Source organism: Chrysemys picta, chromosome 6 (genome assembly GCF_011386835.1).
Source record: "Chrysemys picta bellii isolate R12L10 chromosome 6, ASM1138683v2, whole genome shotgun sequence".
NCBI classification, from domain to species: Eukaryota; Metazoa; Chordata; order Testudines; family Emydidae; genus Chrysemys; species Chrysemys picta.
The window spans coordinates 88,313,631-88,328,777 of NC_088796.1; the positions used below are offsets into that span (position 1 = coordinate 88,313,631).

Consider the following 15,147-nt stretch of genomic DNA (forward strand, 5'->3'; position numbering starts at 1 on the left):
CCGTCAACATAATAAAACCACCTCCACAAGCAGTGGTAGCTATGTTGGCGCGAGAAGCTCTCCTGCTAACAAAGCGCTGTCCACACCAGCACTTCTGTCGATGTAACTTTTGTTGCTCGGAGGATGTTTTTTCACACCCCGGAGCGACATAAGTTACGCCAACAGAAGTGGTAATGTAGACAAGCCCTTAAAACGCTGCATCAGCGCAGCGGTGTAGCACTGTAATGAAGATGGTCTAAGCCTACAGGTGAGACCTCTGCTGACAGATTAGTTAATCCACCTCTGTGAGAGATGGTAGCTATGTCGGTGGGAGAAGCTGTCCCGTCGACATAGCATTGTCTACATGCGGGGGGTTAGGTTGGTATAACTATGTCGCTCAGGGTTGTGGATTTTTCTTGCCCCCTGAGCGACATAGTTACATTGATATAGGTCTGTAATGTAGACCAGATCTTACTGATGTTTAGAAGTTGTATAACTGCTATTAAATCTCTATCAACATGTTTAAATACAAATTACACATATGTGATACAGTTTAAATGCTAAAATTAAGACACATTGCTGAAGTTGTTATTGGACATGTTTATTTCAATGGTTAGAATTACCCACTTGGCTGGCCATATTCCTGACACGGTGGCATTCCATCCGTATGTAAGGATGTCTCACTGGATTAAAGAGTGCAATTTTAAATGTATAAAAAACTGGATTATCAATTCTGAGCACCTTCTCTCCCTCCTCTTTGGTAGTCATTCTGCCCATCCCTCCTCCCTCCCTCCCTCCCTCCGCCCCCCACTCTCTCTCTCTCTCTTCTGAAGAAATTGTTTCCTTCCTTATGACCAGAGTGATATCTTAGTTTTGAAACTTGGCTGTTTATATTAATCCTGGTGTTTCTGGTCAACAAACCTCTTCCTCTCCCACAACATTTTACAGCAATTCAAGTCCTAGTTGCCTTTGTGGTGGGCCCTAAGTGCACTGAATCAAGGCATATCCTCTCCCTTCAGTTGTAAATCCAGATTGTCTCCCAACGTCTATGTTGCATGATCTGGTACACTCTCAGACTGGGAAGACTCTAGACATAATTAAACTCACAGCATTGCCAGCTTCAACTGTACAAAAATTGTGTCAGCCCCCGTTCCCCAAAAAAGCTATTAAGACTGTGTTAAAACTTTTGGAATTTTCAAAAAGTTAGGAGGCCTTTTTGTCTTCTGGGTTTTGAGGCTGTAGGGCTCACGTTTTCTGCAACTAAAAGGGCCAGCCATTCAGGGGTTTTTTCCTTAAATGAAAGCTGAGATTCTCACATAATCATATGACTCCTGGTGCCAGCACTTAACCACCAAATATCATGAGATGTGACAAAAAAAAAATCACAAGAGCTGGCACACTGTTAAAGAGGCTTACGCAAATAGGTTGGCCCCCTTTTCTCACAAAGCGACAAACTGCCATCTCCAAAGGGAAATCACCTGGAAGGGAGCTCAGTGTTTTCACCAGATTCAGGGGGGAGGGTCCTCTCTGACTGAAATAAACAGCAGGATGTTAAGTCTCCAGAACCAGCTAATTTTGAGAAATCCACTGGAGAACAGGGACATCTGTACAAAGGTCCTGTGCGCTGACTCTGTGGGACTCGGTCCATTCCCAACTCTGGGCCAGCATGGCCTACTGGAGGTGTTGGCAGTAGGGTTACCCATATTTCAAGTTCCCAAATAGAAGACACTGCTCGGGAGAGGGGTGGTACAGTTTCTTTCTACTATCATCCTTACTTCTGAGCTGCTGGTGATGGTGGCGCTGCCGTCAGAGCTGGGTGCCCAGCCTGCAACCACCACTCTCTGGCTGCCCAGCTCTGAAGGCAGTGCCATCACCAGCAGCAGCAAAGAAGGGGGGCAAACATGCTGCTATTGGGGCATGCCAGGAATTGCAGTTCTATCAGAATCGATATTGGAAAAAGGATGAGCAAGGAAAAATCACAGACGTTTGTTCATATTTCAAAAATCTTCACAGGTGGAGAGCAGCGGACCAAAAAAGAGGTCAAATCTGGAAAACTCAGATGTGTGGTAATCCTAGCTGCCGGAAGCTCCAACTCCTCTTCAGCTTCGTAGGCAGTATCTTGATCTTCACTTTAATTTTAACATCTTTCTCCCTCCTGAGTTTGAAGACAGAAACCACCACCATTTCCTAATAGAATGGAATTTTCCTCAAATAAAGGCTTTTGTCTGAGATCTTTACTTGTATGGTAATTTGTTTCCAATGTTTCTTCTCTCCCCCCACCCCACCACCAAAAAAAAAAGAAAAGAATTACTTCTTACAGAGCAGCTGATTTATTAAATATGACCAAGATCTTCTTTCTAATCTGTTTCAGTGGTTTATTTTAAAAACGGCCTTTGGACCAATATTGTTCATGGCTTTTCTCCTAGAAAATTATTTTAATAAATCTGAATTGAAGCTATTCACCTGTTTAAGTGTGGGACAGTCATAGAGTACATACTCTATGACAGTAGAAACTAGTGCTGCATACTAGAGAAAGTAGTACATGCTATCAAATACACATCTTAAGACCCCCCTCCCAATCCCCCCAAGAAATAAAAATGAACTGTTAATACGTTAAGACTGATTTTGTCTACAGAGTCAAGAAATTCAGAGTTAAGGGTTCCCGACAGCAACTTCATCTCTGCTCCCTTATGTGTGGACTTCTTTCATTAGAGATCTGGGCACTGTGACATATTAGTTGGTAAACAAAGGAATTTGTACTTGTTTATGGACTTTATCTAAAGCTTAGTCTTCTCAGCATATTTAGCTATTAGTAAGGTTAAGATTGTCAGAGTTATTTTTAGTAAGTGTTACGGACAGGTCACAGGAACTAAATAAAAATTCACAGGAGTTGTGACCTGTCTGAGACCTTTCCTAAAAATAACTGGGGGAAGAGAGGGCTTGGGGGGGGAATGATAGCTGGAGCCCCCTGGCAAGGGACTGACAGCCCTAGCCCCACTGCCATAGGGGTGGCACATCCCTGGCTCCAGCCTCCACTACAGCCCTGGGACTAGGGCACACAGCCCCGGCTCCTGCTGAAGCTGAGGGTCAGAGGTGCACAGCCTCGACTCCTGCACCGACCGAAGCCGGGGAGGGCAGAAGGGGTGCAGAGCCTTGGCTCTGGCTGCAGCTGTGGGAGGGTGCACAGGCCTGTCCGAAGCTGTGAAGGGTAGCGGGAACACAGCCCCAGCTGATGCCGGAGGTTCAGGGCACACAGCTCCAGCTGAAGACCGGGGGGAGGAAGAGAAAGGGGTGGATACAGTGCCGGCTCTGGTCAAAGCCACAGGTGGAGGATGTACAGCTCCAGCTCAAGCAAAGTCACAGAAGTTCAGTAGTCATGGAATTTGTGATTTCCCTGATCTCTGACTAAATCGTATCCTTAGCTATTAGTGTTGCTACACAAGTACAAACAAATGTATTCCTATCAAGCTTACCCTGCCTAGTGCAAAATGCAACTGCACTAAAGGTTTGAACAGAAGCCAGAGACCCACGATAGACAAGAACTAAATTGAGTCTGACCTTTTCCATTATATACATTTTACAATTATTAACCTCAGCTGCTTTGCAGCAGTGTAGATTTTACTTTTAATTATACAAGATCCAGGCAACACACCTGAAATGTGTCACCAACACTGCAAACCACAATACATTCTAGATTACATCACTTATGTCAGCAATACAGAACTAACTTGAAGAGAAAGGGGAAGCCCTAATAGGAGAAGCATTAAGATTTCACATTTTGTTTCCAATACAATTATTCCATTAAGAACCAAAAGGTTCTTGGTTTTTCCTATTACTAGAAAGCATACTGACCTTTATCTCTCATCCATTGAGAACCTCAATGCACACCCAGCTCTCAACCAGCTTATATTTTCAGGTTGTAAATTTTGAAGTTTGGATATGGAAGTGTATCTAAAGTTTTGTCAAAATGTTACCGTTTACTGAATAATTTATATAATATTTGGAGTCCATAGTTAGAACTCAAAATTAAGTTTAAAGGTATATTTTTATTATATACTACACAGTAAGCCATTTCCGTTTCATAGAATCCTAGAACTGGAAGGGACCTCGAGAGGTCATCTAATCCAGTCTCCTGCACTCAAGGCAGGATTAAGTATTCTAGACCATCCCTGGCAGGTATTTGTCCAACCTGCTCTTAAAAATCCCCAATGATGGAGATTCCACAAACTCCCTAGGCAATTTATTCCAGTGCTTAACCACCCTGACAGTAGGAAGTTTTTCCTAATATCCAACCTCAACCACCCTTGCTGCAATTTAGCCCATTGCTTCTTGTCCTATCCTTAGAGGTTAAGAACAATTTTTCTCCCTCCTCCTTGTAACCTTTTACATACTTGAAAACGGTTATCATATCCGCCCTCAGTCCTCTTCTCCAGACTAAACAAACCCAATTTTTTCAATCTTCCTTCATAGGTCACGTTTTCTAGACCTTTAAATCATTTTTGTTGCTCTTTTCTGGACTTTTTCCAATTTGTCCACATCTTTCCTGAAATGTGGAACCCAGAACTGGGCACACAACTCCAGTTGAAGCTTAGTCAGTGCAGAGTAGAGCGGAATTTTGCCACATGGAAGCAGCAAACTCACATACATCCTCCACGTGTTGGAATGTAAACTTGTATCAGAGATTCCTAACATTGATTGCATTCTCTGAAAAATGGATTTTAGGACAGCAGAAATCTTGTGAAAACCCCAGCACAAACCTATACCAGGGTTTAAATGCAAACTAGTATGACCCATAATGAGAATTCAGTCACCAGAAAGGATCATCTTGTGGTTATGGCAAGTATTGAGGAAATCTACATTCTACTCCCACTCCTGCTAGATTTCCTGTGTAAGCTTGGCAAGTCACTCTCTGTGCTCAAGTTCTCATCTATAAAAGGGAAGATACTTCCTTACTTTACATGGGCAGCAAGGATAAAGCCCTTTGTGGTTGTGAGGTGCTACAGTAAGTGCCTGAAAGGCCTAAAAACTCCAAAGAAAAACATTTTGGAGAAGGACAGTTTATTATTTCAATAGCTCTGTCCTTTCAGTTAAGGTGCAAGAGCACCAAGGGGTTTTCAGCAAACTCAGGGAAGATCAGAATTTGACAATCTTGATGCGTGCAAGGAAAATGAAGTTCATTTTTAAATCCTTTCAGGGACTTTAACATAGCACAAGAAGTAGAACACACAAAAAAGAAAGGGTGGGGACAAGGGGAAAGGCATAAGTCTAGAGGGAGGGATAGCTCAGTGATTTGAGCATTGGCCTGCTAAACCCAGCATTGTGAGCTCAGTCCTTGAGGGGGCTGTTTAGGGATCTAGGGCAAAATCAGTACTTGGTCCTGCTAGTGAAGGCAGGGGGCTGGACTCAATGACCTTCCAGGGTCCCTTCCAGTTCTAGGAGATTGGACTTAAAAAATTAAATTAATGGAGATATCCTGATTTTTTAAGAGCTCCTTCATGGGTCACTTAAATTACAGCAGCAGAACAGGATGCTGCTTGCATACATAAGTGAATCCAAAACTATTTTAGCACTACAATATCAAAAACATTTAGTGAAAGGTACAATAACTCTAATTATGTGTTCCTCTTGGATCATATGACTGATATGCCATATTAATTGTTCAATACGTCTGAGTGTAATGAAAACTCCTGCATGACTCTCAAACAGAAATTCAGAGTCCCACATGAAATACCAAGTTTTGGTCACTCCCACTACATCAGGTGTACTTCAAACGGATACAGTATTTTTTAATTATATTCCTGTCCTGTTGTGTACCATACTGTACCCCATTTGAATAATTGCTACATTTTAGTGGATGGTGAAAGTGATGGGTACATGGTTTGGTTAAGATTGTCATCAATTTATATACATAAACGAAAGCAAAGTCACCTTTACACGTTGGAATTGGCGTGTTTATTTAAAAAGTAAACCTTTGTGCACATTACAGTTAAAAAAGGAAAATTCAAAAAAGAATCCAATCAATTAAGCAGTTTGCAAGCCAGCAATATTACAAGCTTGTTTACATACTAACATTTACATTAATTTAAACAAGTGGCTTGTCACCAACATGTAAAACTCACAAGTTGGATCTTGGAAGATACAACTCCTACCACATGTATTAACATGGGTTTGTCAATCAGTTTAAAACCACCCTTGCAATGAAACACTTAGTCCCCCATCAGTAAGTTATACTAGCGGATAGCTAGCTGCTGTAGCTATTCCACAGTGGTTCTTCCTGTCTTTAGCCATGTAGATATATCCTTTGTCACCCCACTTCTCACCCCAGCTGGAAAACAAAACAAAAAACTATGGTTAGCCTTAACAGTAAGGCAAGAGAGTTTAACACTGAGATCTACATTTGTCCCATGGATTAGAATGGCAATTTCCACCTTTCACCTTTGTGAAAAAGCCCAACTAACAAACGCTCTCCACTGGTAAGATGCATGATATGCCAAGGATACCCAGAGTGCAGAATAGAACCTTGTAATGCAACCCTTTGACACTCTTTCCCGTAGCAGTGTGGCTGGAGTGGATATGGGTGGGCAGCACTGCCCAAGGATGGAACTGGCAAGGCAACACTTCTGATTCGGTGGTGGAGTGCATAACTGACTTCACCAACCGACCTCCCAGAAGGTAATACATCAAAAGACTGCAGACAACCATGAGGAGGGTACTCTGATGGCGGAAACAGAAGACCAGTCACCAAGATTTCGTGATCTCACTATCTTTCACCTGTCAGATTTTTGCCTCCTGTCCTAGGACAAGAGGCTAGTCCTCAGTCCTTTTACATCTGCACAAAATATCAAACCTTCTGATTAAGTCTCCTCCACACTTAAGGGTATCCCAACTTTATGCTAGTTTTCAGTCCCAGTTTAGATCATGATCTAAACAATCCAAAATGCATTAGATCATGATCTAAACAGTCCAAAATGCATTAGAATGAATTTGCTGCTTAAAGCCAAGTTTAAGAACCCAAAAGGTATAACTTCTTTCCCCTATGTAAGAACTGAGACATTGTTTTATAAAGGTGGTTATGGAGTTTTGCCAAATTTGCAGGACTTCCCCACCCTGCATCATAGCACCTTTCACACTGATTCACTTGAACATGTAACCAAACCATTTGCAACCCCAACTTTATAAACCATGGACTGAGGTTGAAGAGTGTTGTATAAAAAGAAAAACCCAGAAGTTTTGCACCTGTTCTTAACAATCCAGTACTTCTTTCCATCCTCGTCTGCTCCCTCAAAGCCATAGCCTACAACCAGAACGCCATGATCCAGGTCCTCACTGCTACACTCTGGCTCATAATAAATACCTAGAAAATACAAGTTCAAGTAAGGACTCCAAGATTTAAAAAAAAAACAAACGCATTTCTAGACCATCTTCTGTCTTTAGATTTCAATGGTGTGTTTTACAATCAGTCAATCAGCCAAACAGCTCTTCTGCAAGGTATTTCAGCATTATTCCCCATTTCACGGAAGAGGAAACCAAAGGACAGGTTACATTACTTGCTCAAGATCACAAAGGAAATCTGCATAAGAGTTGGAGACTGACCCCAGAGCGCCTGAATTCAAACTTTTTTGCATCAGTAATTAAAGTACAGACTGCAACCTTAGATACAGTACATGAAGTCATCTCACAAAACTGAGAGCAAATCACTACCTGATTCATAAAACTGGAATGATGAATGGCCTGCATCAATCGCCACAGAGACTGGACCCACAGATGCCACTGCTTTCATGAGTGCTTTTTCACGTCCTTTTGGGATGTCCACAAAGCCAGTATCATTAGCTGCATTGTACTCTGCCTTATACATACAGTCTTCATCGTCCTTGACAAAAAAGGAAATTTGAGTTACTACATATTTCTCTAAATTTACATTAGTAGAGAGATACAGGTATTGCCAGCTACTCTGTGCTTAGTTTGTCTAGCTGGGTATGTTGAAACTGTCTGCCAACCAATCCTGGTGCACTTCTTTAACAAAAAACAACTAAGCAATGTAAGTCTTAAGTAGGACAGAATAAGAGACTGAAAGAGACCTAGTTGTCTCATGCAGATCTTTTGACCAAGATTCAATCAGAGAAACACCATGAAAAACCCACTCAGCTAATTTATAAGTAGCCAGAATTAACTAGAGAGTGTGGGCTGTCAAAACGGATTTGAAAACATGAGCATTAGATGTCTCTTATTTTCTCAAGCAGTTAACATATAATACTTGTAGACATACACATTTTGCACCTATATTTTGAACCTACTCTTCAACAGGGTATCCATTTGTGTGCCTACAATAACGGTCAGAATAAAGCATGAACTGCCAGGATAAGCATGATGAATTGTGGGCACAAAACTTTACCTCATGAAATGAATGGCCAGTATGAAAGTCAGGTCCTTTGAAACTGAACAGCTGAAGTGTGCTCCTGCATTACTTACATGGCAAGACTTAAGTTAACATTTGGTTTGCAACATCATGATCACCCATTGCACAGTAAGGAACGCAGGCCCCTGAACTTTTTTTTGTAAAGTTTTCTTATTTTGTAAAGAATAAAGCATGTGTGTGAGGAACTTCACAAAACACATTAGCGATAACTCTTTTGAAGGAGCAAGTGTTTTCAGAGACACATTTGACAAATTAGGAATTAAGGAGGAGATCTGGAAAAAGTTTTAATCTAATTGAAAAAAGGGTCACGTGGTTCATTCATTCTCTACTCTGTGTAGATGAGACCAAAAATTGGAGACATGTTTAACAAGCAAAGGAGTTTATGATTAAAGTGAAGCTGCAAGCATAAAATCTTCTTCCTAAATTAAAAACCCAATATGCATTCTACATATGTCTGATCCAATATTCCAGAATCCCAGGTGGTTGTTGGCAGCAAGAAGTCTCCTTGCTCCCATTTTTCTTTTTATGTAGTGCTCACAAGCTATGCACCTAACATCTACAACTGGCTAGGCAATTTACAGCTATTTCTGAAGTTTGCCAGTCATCTCTGAATGCCTTTGACTTCTAGACTGGATTTCTATAGTGCTCTCTACATGGGACTACTGTTGCAGACCACTTGGAATGCAGATATTGCCCCTTTACCAGTATTAACTGCAAGGAAATGTACTGCATCAGGTCTTCTGAAACTGAACTGCACCCAGAAGAGTCAGTTCTGATCTGTATAAAAGCTACCTTGTTTGGGTCCAGGTTATGTGACAGACTGCTTCTGTCATGCATATCGTTGTGGCATCTGAGATTAACTGGAGTTAACATTTCTGGCGATATAAGTGTATGGGGCATGATAGCAGAGCATCATCAGTGGAAGGCCCTTTGCTTTGCTAGTCACTTCTTAAAACTGGGCTGATGAGCCTTTGGTTTTTGCCCAAATCTTTGAGGTCACTTTTCTCATACTTTTGACTGATTTTGGGACTGTTGGACAGGTATCTAGTTTGCTTGGGGGACAACTATGAAGGGAAGAACAGATCTGTTCTAAAAGCTGGTCAATATATTTTCTTCCCCAAATTTCAACCTGTACATTTACCTTGTTTTTCTATACTTAAGACACACTTACAGATAAAACAACAGATTAGCCCGGAGCTAGTTACATTTACCTTTGCAATGTAGGGGTAAGATTCCTCTGAATCAATTCCTCCATTGTCCTGTACATACTGGAAAGCTTGATCCATGAGACCACCATTGCATCCTTGATTTCCTTCAGGACGAGAGCAGTCTACAAGGTTTTGTTCACTCAGTGAGACAAGCTTGCCAGTTTTTCTGAAGTGCTGCCCTTCAAGAGCACCAGTTGTGCTAAATGCCCAACAAGATCCGCACTGACCCTGAAATTGAAAAGGAAAAATTACTCATGAGCACAGGCAATGTACTAGTCCATGTTACCACAGCAGTCTAAGTGTTATGAGTATACAGTACCATTATCCAAGTCCCACTTCATTCATACTCATTAGGGACTTCAACCTTTGCGACAATACTAAAATCCTTCCAGTGCTAATAACATTCACATTCTATTTGTTGCTACACACAAGACAACATACCTGGTCTTTAACTGGAGTTACATATCCCTTTTCTCTCCAGTCTACAGATTTTGGTGCCTCCAGGAAGTTGGGTTCAAGGAACTGCAATCCTCTGTACTTCCTTTCTGATTTTTTATACTGGAACCCATTCATCAGCTGCTTAAACTCTTCATTAGTCTAAAGGAAGAAAAAATAAGTGTGCTTGTCTTCTTTATATATCGCTACTAACAAAACAAGTTTTATGGCTTTCCTTATACATACCATGTCACCGAATTGATTCATTCCCATTCTGTAGCTATGTTTTCCCATTGTGTGATCCAGATTATGTAGTTCAATCATTTTCAAGTTCTTCTCCCATACCATTCTCCTCCAGCCTTCTTCCCGCTAAAGGGCAGAGAACAGGTGATATGGATAATGGAATTCGGCCTCTCTCCATGAGTAAAAGAACAAATGAAAACAGTAATATACCAATTTTTAGGCTTTTTCTTGTCCAAAGCCATCTGGAAGGTGCAGACTGTTCACAACAGTCTGAATAACTGAGGCTATATCTACACAAGCGAGCTTACAGCAACACAGCTGTATCAATGCAGCTGTGCCGCTGTAAGATCACTCGTATAGCTGCTCTATGCCAACAGGAGAGCTCTCCCGTTGACATAATTAAACCACCGTCAATGAGCGGCGGTAACTATGTCAGCGGGAGCTGGCCACACCGGCCCTTCTGTCAGTGTAACTTAGGTAACTCAGAGGGCTAGTTTTTTCACACCCCTGAGCGATACAAGTTATACTGACAAAAGTGCTAGCATAGACATAGTTTACGTGTTCTTCTTTTACTTATTATGCTGTCTTTCATACAAGGATGGCAAAGTTCTTAACCTGTTAGGCTATGTCCACACTGAAATAAAAAACCTGTAGCAATGATTCTCAGAGGCCTGGTCAATTGACTTGGGCTGCAGAGCTAAAAATTGCAGTGTAGACATTCAGGCTTGGGCTGGAACCTGGATACTGAGACCCACTCTCAGTGCTTAATTTGTGTCAGGGCTTGCCAGGGCTTAGCCCCAGCACCTCTCTCTTTCATTACAAATTAAGCACTTTCCACTCTCCCTGCAAGATTTCAGCCTCAGCCTGAATGTCTACACTGCAATCTTTAGCACCACCAGCCTGAGTTAGCTCGCCTGAGCCAACCACAGCCCTGTCCAGGGTCTTTTATTGTAGTGTAGAAGAAGTACCCTCAGATAAGTAAACACATCCATTTTACAGACAGGGAAAACAGCGTAACTTTCCCAAGGTTAGAGAGCTAATGGCAGAGTTGGGAATAATCACTCAGTTCCAAATGCTAACTTTTAGGTTACATTTTAGTGTCCCTACTACGTATTTGCTGTACTAAGCAAATGTCTATACTGTGGGGTCTGCCTCTGCAAAATACTCACCTCATGGTAGGTCTTAGTATGCCATGACTTCCACAGGTTCCAGTGGTTATCCAAAACAGGATCTATTCTTGGAGCAGCAAATGATATTCCCAAGCACAGGGAAAATATGCCCAGATATATATTCATGTTGGAAAGTCTACCAAAAGTTAACAAGACCAGTTAAGCCATTTCTCACATGTAAGATTCTGTTTATCAGAAGTTTCTATGTAGAAAGATTGCTTAGTAACATACAGAGACAAATGGGGGGGAAAAAAATCACTCAAAATGACCTATTTGGAGTGTGTATCACAAAGCTGAAGCCATTATCAGTTATGTCTCCTCTATGAGCCAGTTATGTAAGAAGAGAGAACCAAATCTTCCTTAACTCATGGCATGTGAAAAAGAACTGACTTCTCTTCTTATAATGGGGCACTAGAGATGTATGAACTCTCTTTTCATGGAGAGGTGCCTAGACTTGGTCCACCAATCCTAAATGCTGCAGGACATTTTCACACCATAAAAATTCTATTAAATTGCAGGCCCACTTCACAGCCCTTTCAATTACTTCTGCCCTTCCCTCCTTGTCTTTCTCCCCCTTTTCTAATTTTCACCCAAATCCAATCAATAGGGTGTTAACTGACAATCACTGCGTTTCAATAGGATGCCCATCCTTTATCTGCAAGAGAAAAGGATTCACACCACATTGTAATTAAGTTTTCCCCATTATGTTTTCCACACCAGTTCTTTTAAGTACCCATAACAGTGACTGCGCTCTTTATAGGGAGCTTTGTACTGCAGGATAGTGGGAAGAGAGGAACATTTTCGGTAAGTAAACAGAAAGCTTCTGCCTCTGGGAAGCCTGTCTGCACAGTTGACTCAGAGTCTTTTCCTGGAATCATTTCCGCTCTCCTCACAGAAACTAGTTACAAAATCATAAGACTGTGGAATGTGATCAGAGGCAAGGGTGAGGGGTCCCTTCCTAAGGGCCACCTCCATGCGCCCATCTCCCCCACCCCATGCCTCTTACTCGCCTAGAGGCACTGCAGGGGCCAGACTCTCTTGTCCTCCCGGGGAGAGGGCGATTTGCAGGAGGCAGCCGCCCTAGCAGCTGGGAAGGGCAGCCCCACTGATCCATCACGTGAGACCACTCACATGAGCGCTGACCCGGGAGACTGGTCCCAAACCCAACCCAGGGGAGGGAAGGATTCCGTTCGGGAAGGCCACTTCTGTGTAAACAAGTCCGGGGCGGCGCCGCTGGGGCCTGTCGGGGAGAGAGCAATAGGGAGCCCCAGGCCCGCAGCTGCAGAGCTGCATCGTGCCCCAGGTTCAGCCAAACAAGCCCTGCCAGACCCCACAGCGGCTTTCAGGGAAAGCGCAGGGAGCGGGAGGGGAGCAGAAATCACAGCGCCCGGCTCCTAGGCGGCCTGCGGTGCTGGAGGATGAATAAGCCAGGCAGTGCCGGGAAGAGCGGGTCCCAGTGACAGTCACCGCTGGGTGTTACCGAGCCAGTGCCCAGGCACCTCCAGTGCCCGCCGTCACACTCAGCACGAAGGGGCCCAGGCACCCCTAGATCCGACCCCCCCCCCGACACAGCCCAGGGGGCCCAGACACCCCTAGACCCCCCCGCCCCACCCCAGCCTAGGGGAGCCCAGACACCCCTAGATCCACCCCCTCCCGTTCACCCACAGCACGGAGGGGGCCGGGGATCTCCAAATCAGCTCGCTCCCTAGCCCCAGGCGGGATGTGACAGGCAAGTCCCGCTCGCTCTCCCTGGCCCATGAGTCAGGGGCAGGCAGCTCCTCTCCCCTGTCCCCTCACAACCGCCCCAAACGATCCCCGGCCCGCCAGGCGCGGGCAGCGCCAGGGAACCAGCCGCAGCGCACAAACAACCCGGAGCCTCTGCCGCCCCCGCACGCAGGAGGCTGGGATGGTGCTTCGGACTCACCCGCAGCCCCTCCACCGGCCTCCCCCCACACTGGACAGCCAGTGGCCATGCACCCCAGCAGGGCTAACGGGGCGTTAGAGCCTCCCAGACGGCTGCAAAGCGACCGCCGGCGGGACTCCCGGACCCGCATACCCGGGGCTGGCGGCTCTCACCTGAGAGGGACCCTGGCAAGTTCTCCCAGTCTGGGCATTAGCATCAGCAGCACTGGTCCCCGCGCCCGGCCCCTGCTATAGTCTGCCCAGCTGTGCCCGCCCCGGCGCTCCGATTGGTTGCGACAGGGTCTGGGCCGGGCTACGGCTGGGGAGGCCCCTGCAAGGTTCAGGACTCCCAGTCCCGTGGTGCGCTGTGTCACGCGTGCCCAGTGCGGCCCTCCGCTGGCAAAGGGAGGCGGCGGGACTGTGGAAGTGTTGCGGATTGAGGGCGGGGGAGAATCCGGGCAAGGACTCAACCCAGCTTTCCTGCTGCTGACTGAGCGTCTTAGCAACGTGGATTCCGGAGGGAGGAGCGGGCCGCACACCAGGCATCCCGTGACACTGAGCGGGCGCCTACAGCGCCTGGACCCGCAGAAGTGCGGCTCCTTGCAGAAACTTTGTAGCCACGCGCTGGGCGGTGCACACTTGCCAGGAATTTTGCTTCGATTCTTTCAGTCTGTCATTCAAACACAAGATCACTGCAAGGGCCTTTGTGTTCATTTATGACTCCACTGAAAGAGGCAAAGTTTGCTTAGGACACACGTATAATTTATTAGGCCTAGACTCTGGAGTGGACTGTGAGGAGGACAAAGAGGAAGCCCAGCTAACAGAAATAGAGACTAATTAAATAAAAAAATAAAGTGGCAGCTAGTCCTTGCTGTAAAGACCATAACCCTACACACATCTAAGTTACAAATTAGGTGTAAGCTTTTCAAATAATATATGTACACTATATGCAGAAGGACAACTCCTCACTTCCAATGCTGAAGCAAATAGGGACCTTCCCCTATACCCTCTTCCTTTATGCTTAGGGAGTATCAAAAGAAATTAAATAAATTGTAAGGGGAAAAAATCCCGTTAGATTCTCCCCACAACCGCTGGAAAAAATTGCTTAGGAATAGGATTATATCTACTACGGGACAACCCATCCTCAATGCTCAATTACTGAGGGACAATATTCACTCATTGGTATATAGGCTTTCCATAACCAACTCTCTGTACAAATTTTCATCCTGAATACTTGGATGTTAACATCTAAGCTGTATTGTTAAATTTATTCACCCAACTTTGGGTTATTGCTGATTATGTACTATATGTATCTGCTGACTTTTAAAGCAAACATTGTAGTTGTGGATAATCTAAGCACTACACCCAGCTGTACAGACACTTTCCTTAACCTGTGTAATATATAATTTTTTAACATTAGCTTTAATAAAATGTTTTAAATTTGTGAAAAAGTATATGAAGAATAGCACTTGTTCTTACAGTAACTAGGATAACGTTAGGGTTAGGTCCTCATACTTTAGTAGATAAACTGATTGTTACAGTAATTAGAATCTGATCTTGCCATGCTATAGTATTGGGTGCATTTGGTGGGTTTTATTGGAAGCCATTTATGCATCACTGGGGTTCTCATCGACAGCTCCTTCTACAGCGTCAGTATTGAACTCCCAGAGCATTATTCTGGTACCATGTGCCATTCATGCTACATAAATAAACAAACCAGACTTCATCCTATAAATATTGCAGGGGAATGATACAACAATGAAGTACATTCACACACACAATGAAAAGAATGTTT

General features: G+C 44.0%; 1 protein-coding gene across 3 annotated transcripts; it reads right to left on the reverse strand.

Annotated features, from left to right (window-relative positions):
- Positions 1-5,908: 5,908 nt before the first annotated feature.
- Positions 5,909-13,844, reverse strand: CTSL (cathepsin L). Of its 3 annotated transcripts, none has more exons than XM_005304298.5 (8): positions 13,527-13,791; positions 11,451-11,586; positions 10,285-10,407; positions 10,045-10,200; positions 9,607-9,831; positions 7,681-7,849; positions 7,216-7,333; positions 5,909-6,304 (listed from the first exon to the last, which is right to left on the reverse strand). In XM_005304298.5, exons 1-8 carry the CDS (start codon positions 13,568-13,570, stop codon positions 6,205-6,207), a joined length of 1,071 nt encoding a protein of 356 aa, XP_005304355.1. In that variant the 5' UTR covers positions 13,571-13,791; the 3' UTR covers positions 5,909-6,204. The 3 variants fall into 3 exon arrangements, with proteins under 3 accessions (XP_005304355.1, XP_042710491.1, XP_042710492.1); XM_042854557.2 differs by lacking the exon at positions 13,527-13,791 and adding an exon at positions 12,582-12,602; XM_042854558.2 differs by lacking the exon at positions 11,451-11,586 and having other exon boundaries at positions 13,527-13,844.
- Positions 13,845-15,147: the final 1,303 nt, after the last annotated feature.

Excerpts from the sequence above, each read along its gene's own strand:
- CTSL (XM_005304298.5), bottom strand. The coding sequence starts at position 13,570 with ATGCTAATGCCCAGACTGGGAGAACTTGCCAGGGTCCCTCTCAG. Across the intron at positions 9,832-10,044 it reads TAACTCCAGTTAAAGACCAG|GGTCAGTGCGGATCTTGTTG; the intron begins GTATGTTGTCTT and ends TTTCAATTTCAG. Across the intron at positions 6,305-7,215 it reads TACTGGATTGTTAAGAACAG|CTGGGGTGAGAAGTGGGGTG; the intron begins GTGCAAAACTTC and ends TTTGTTTTCCAG.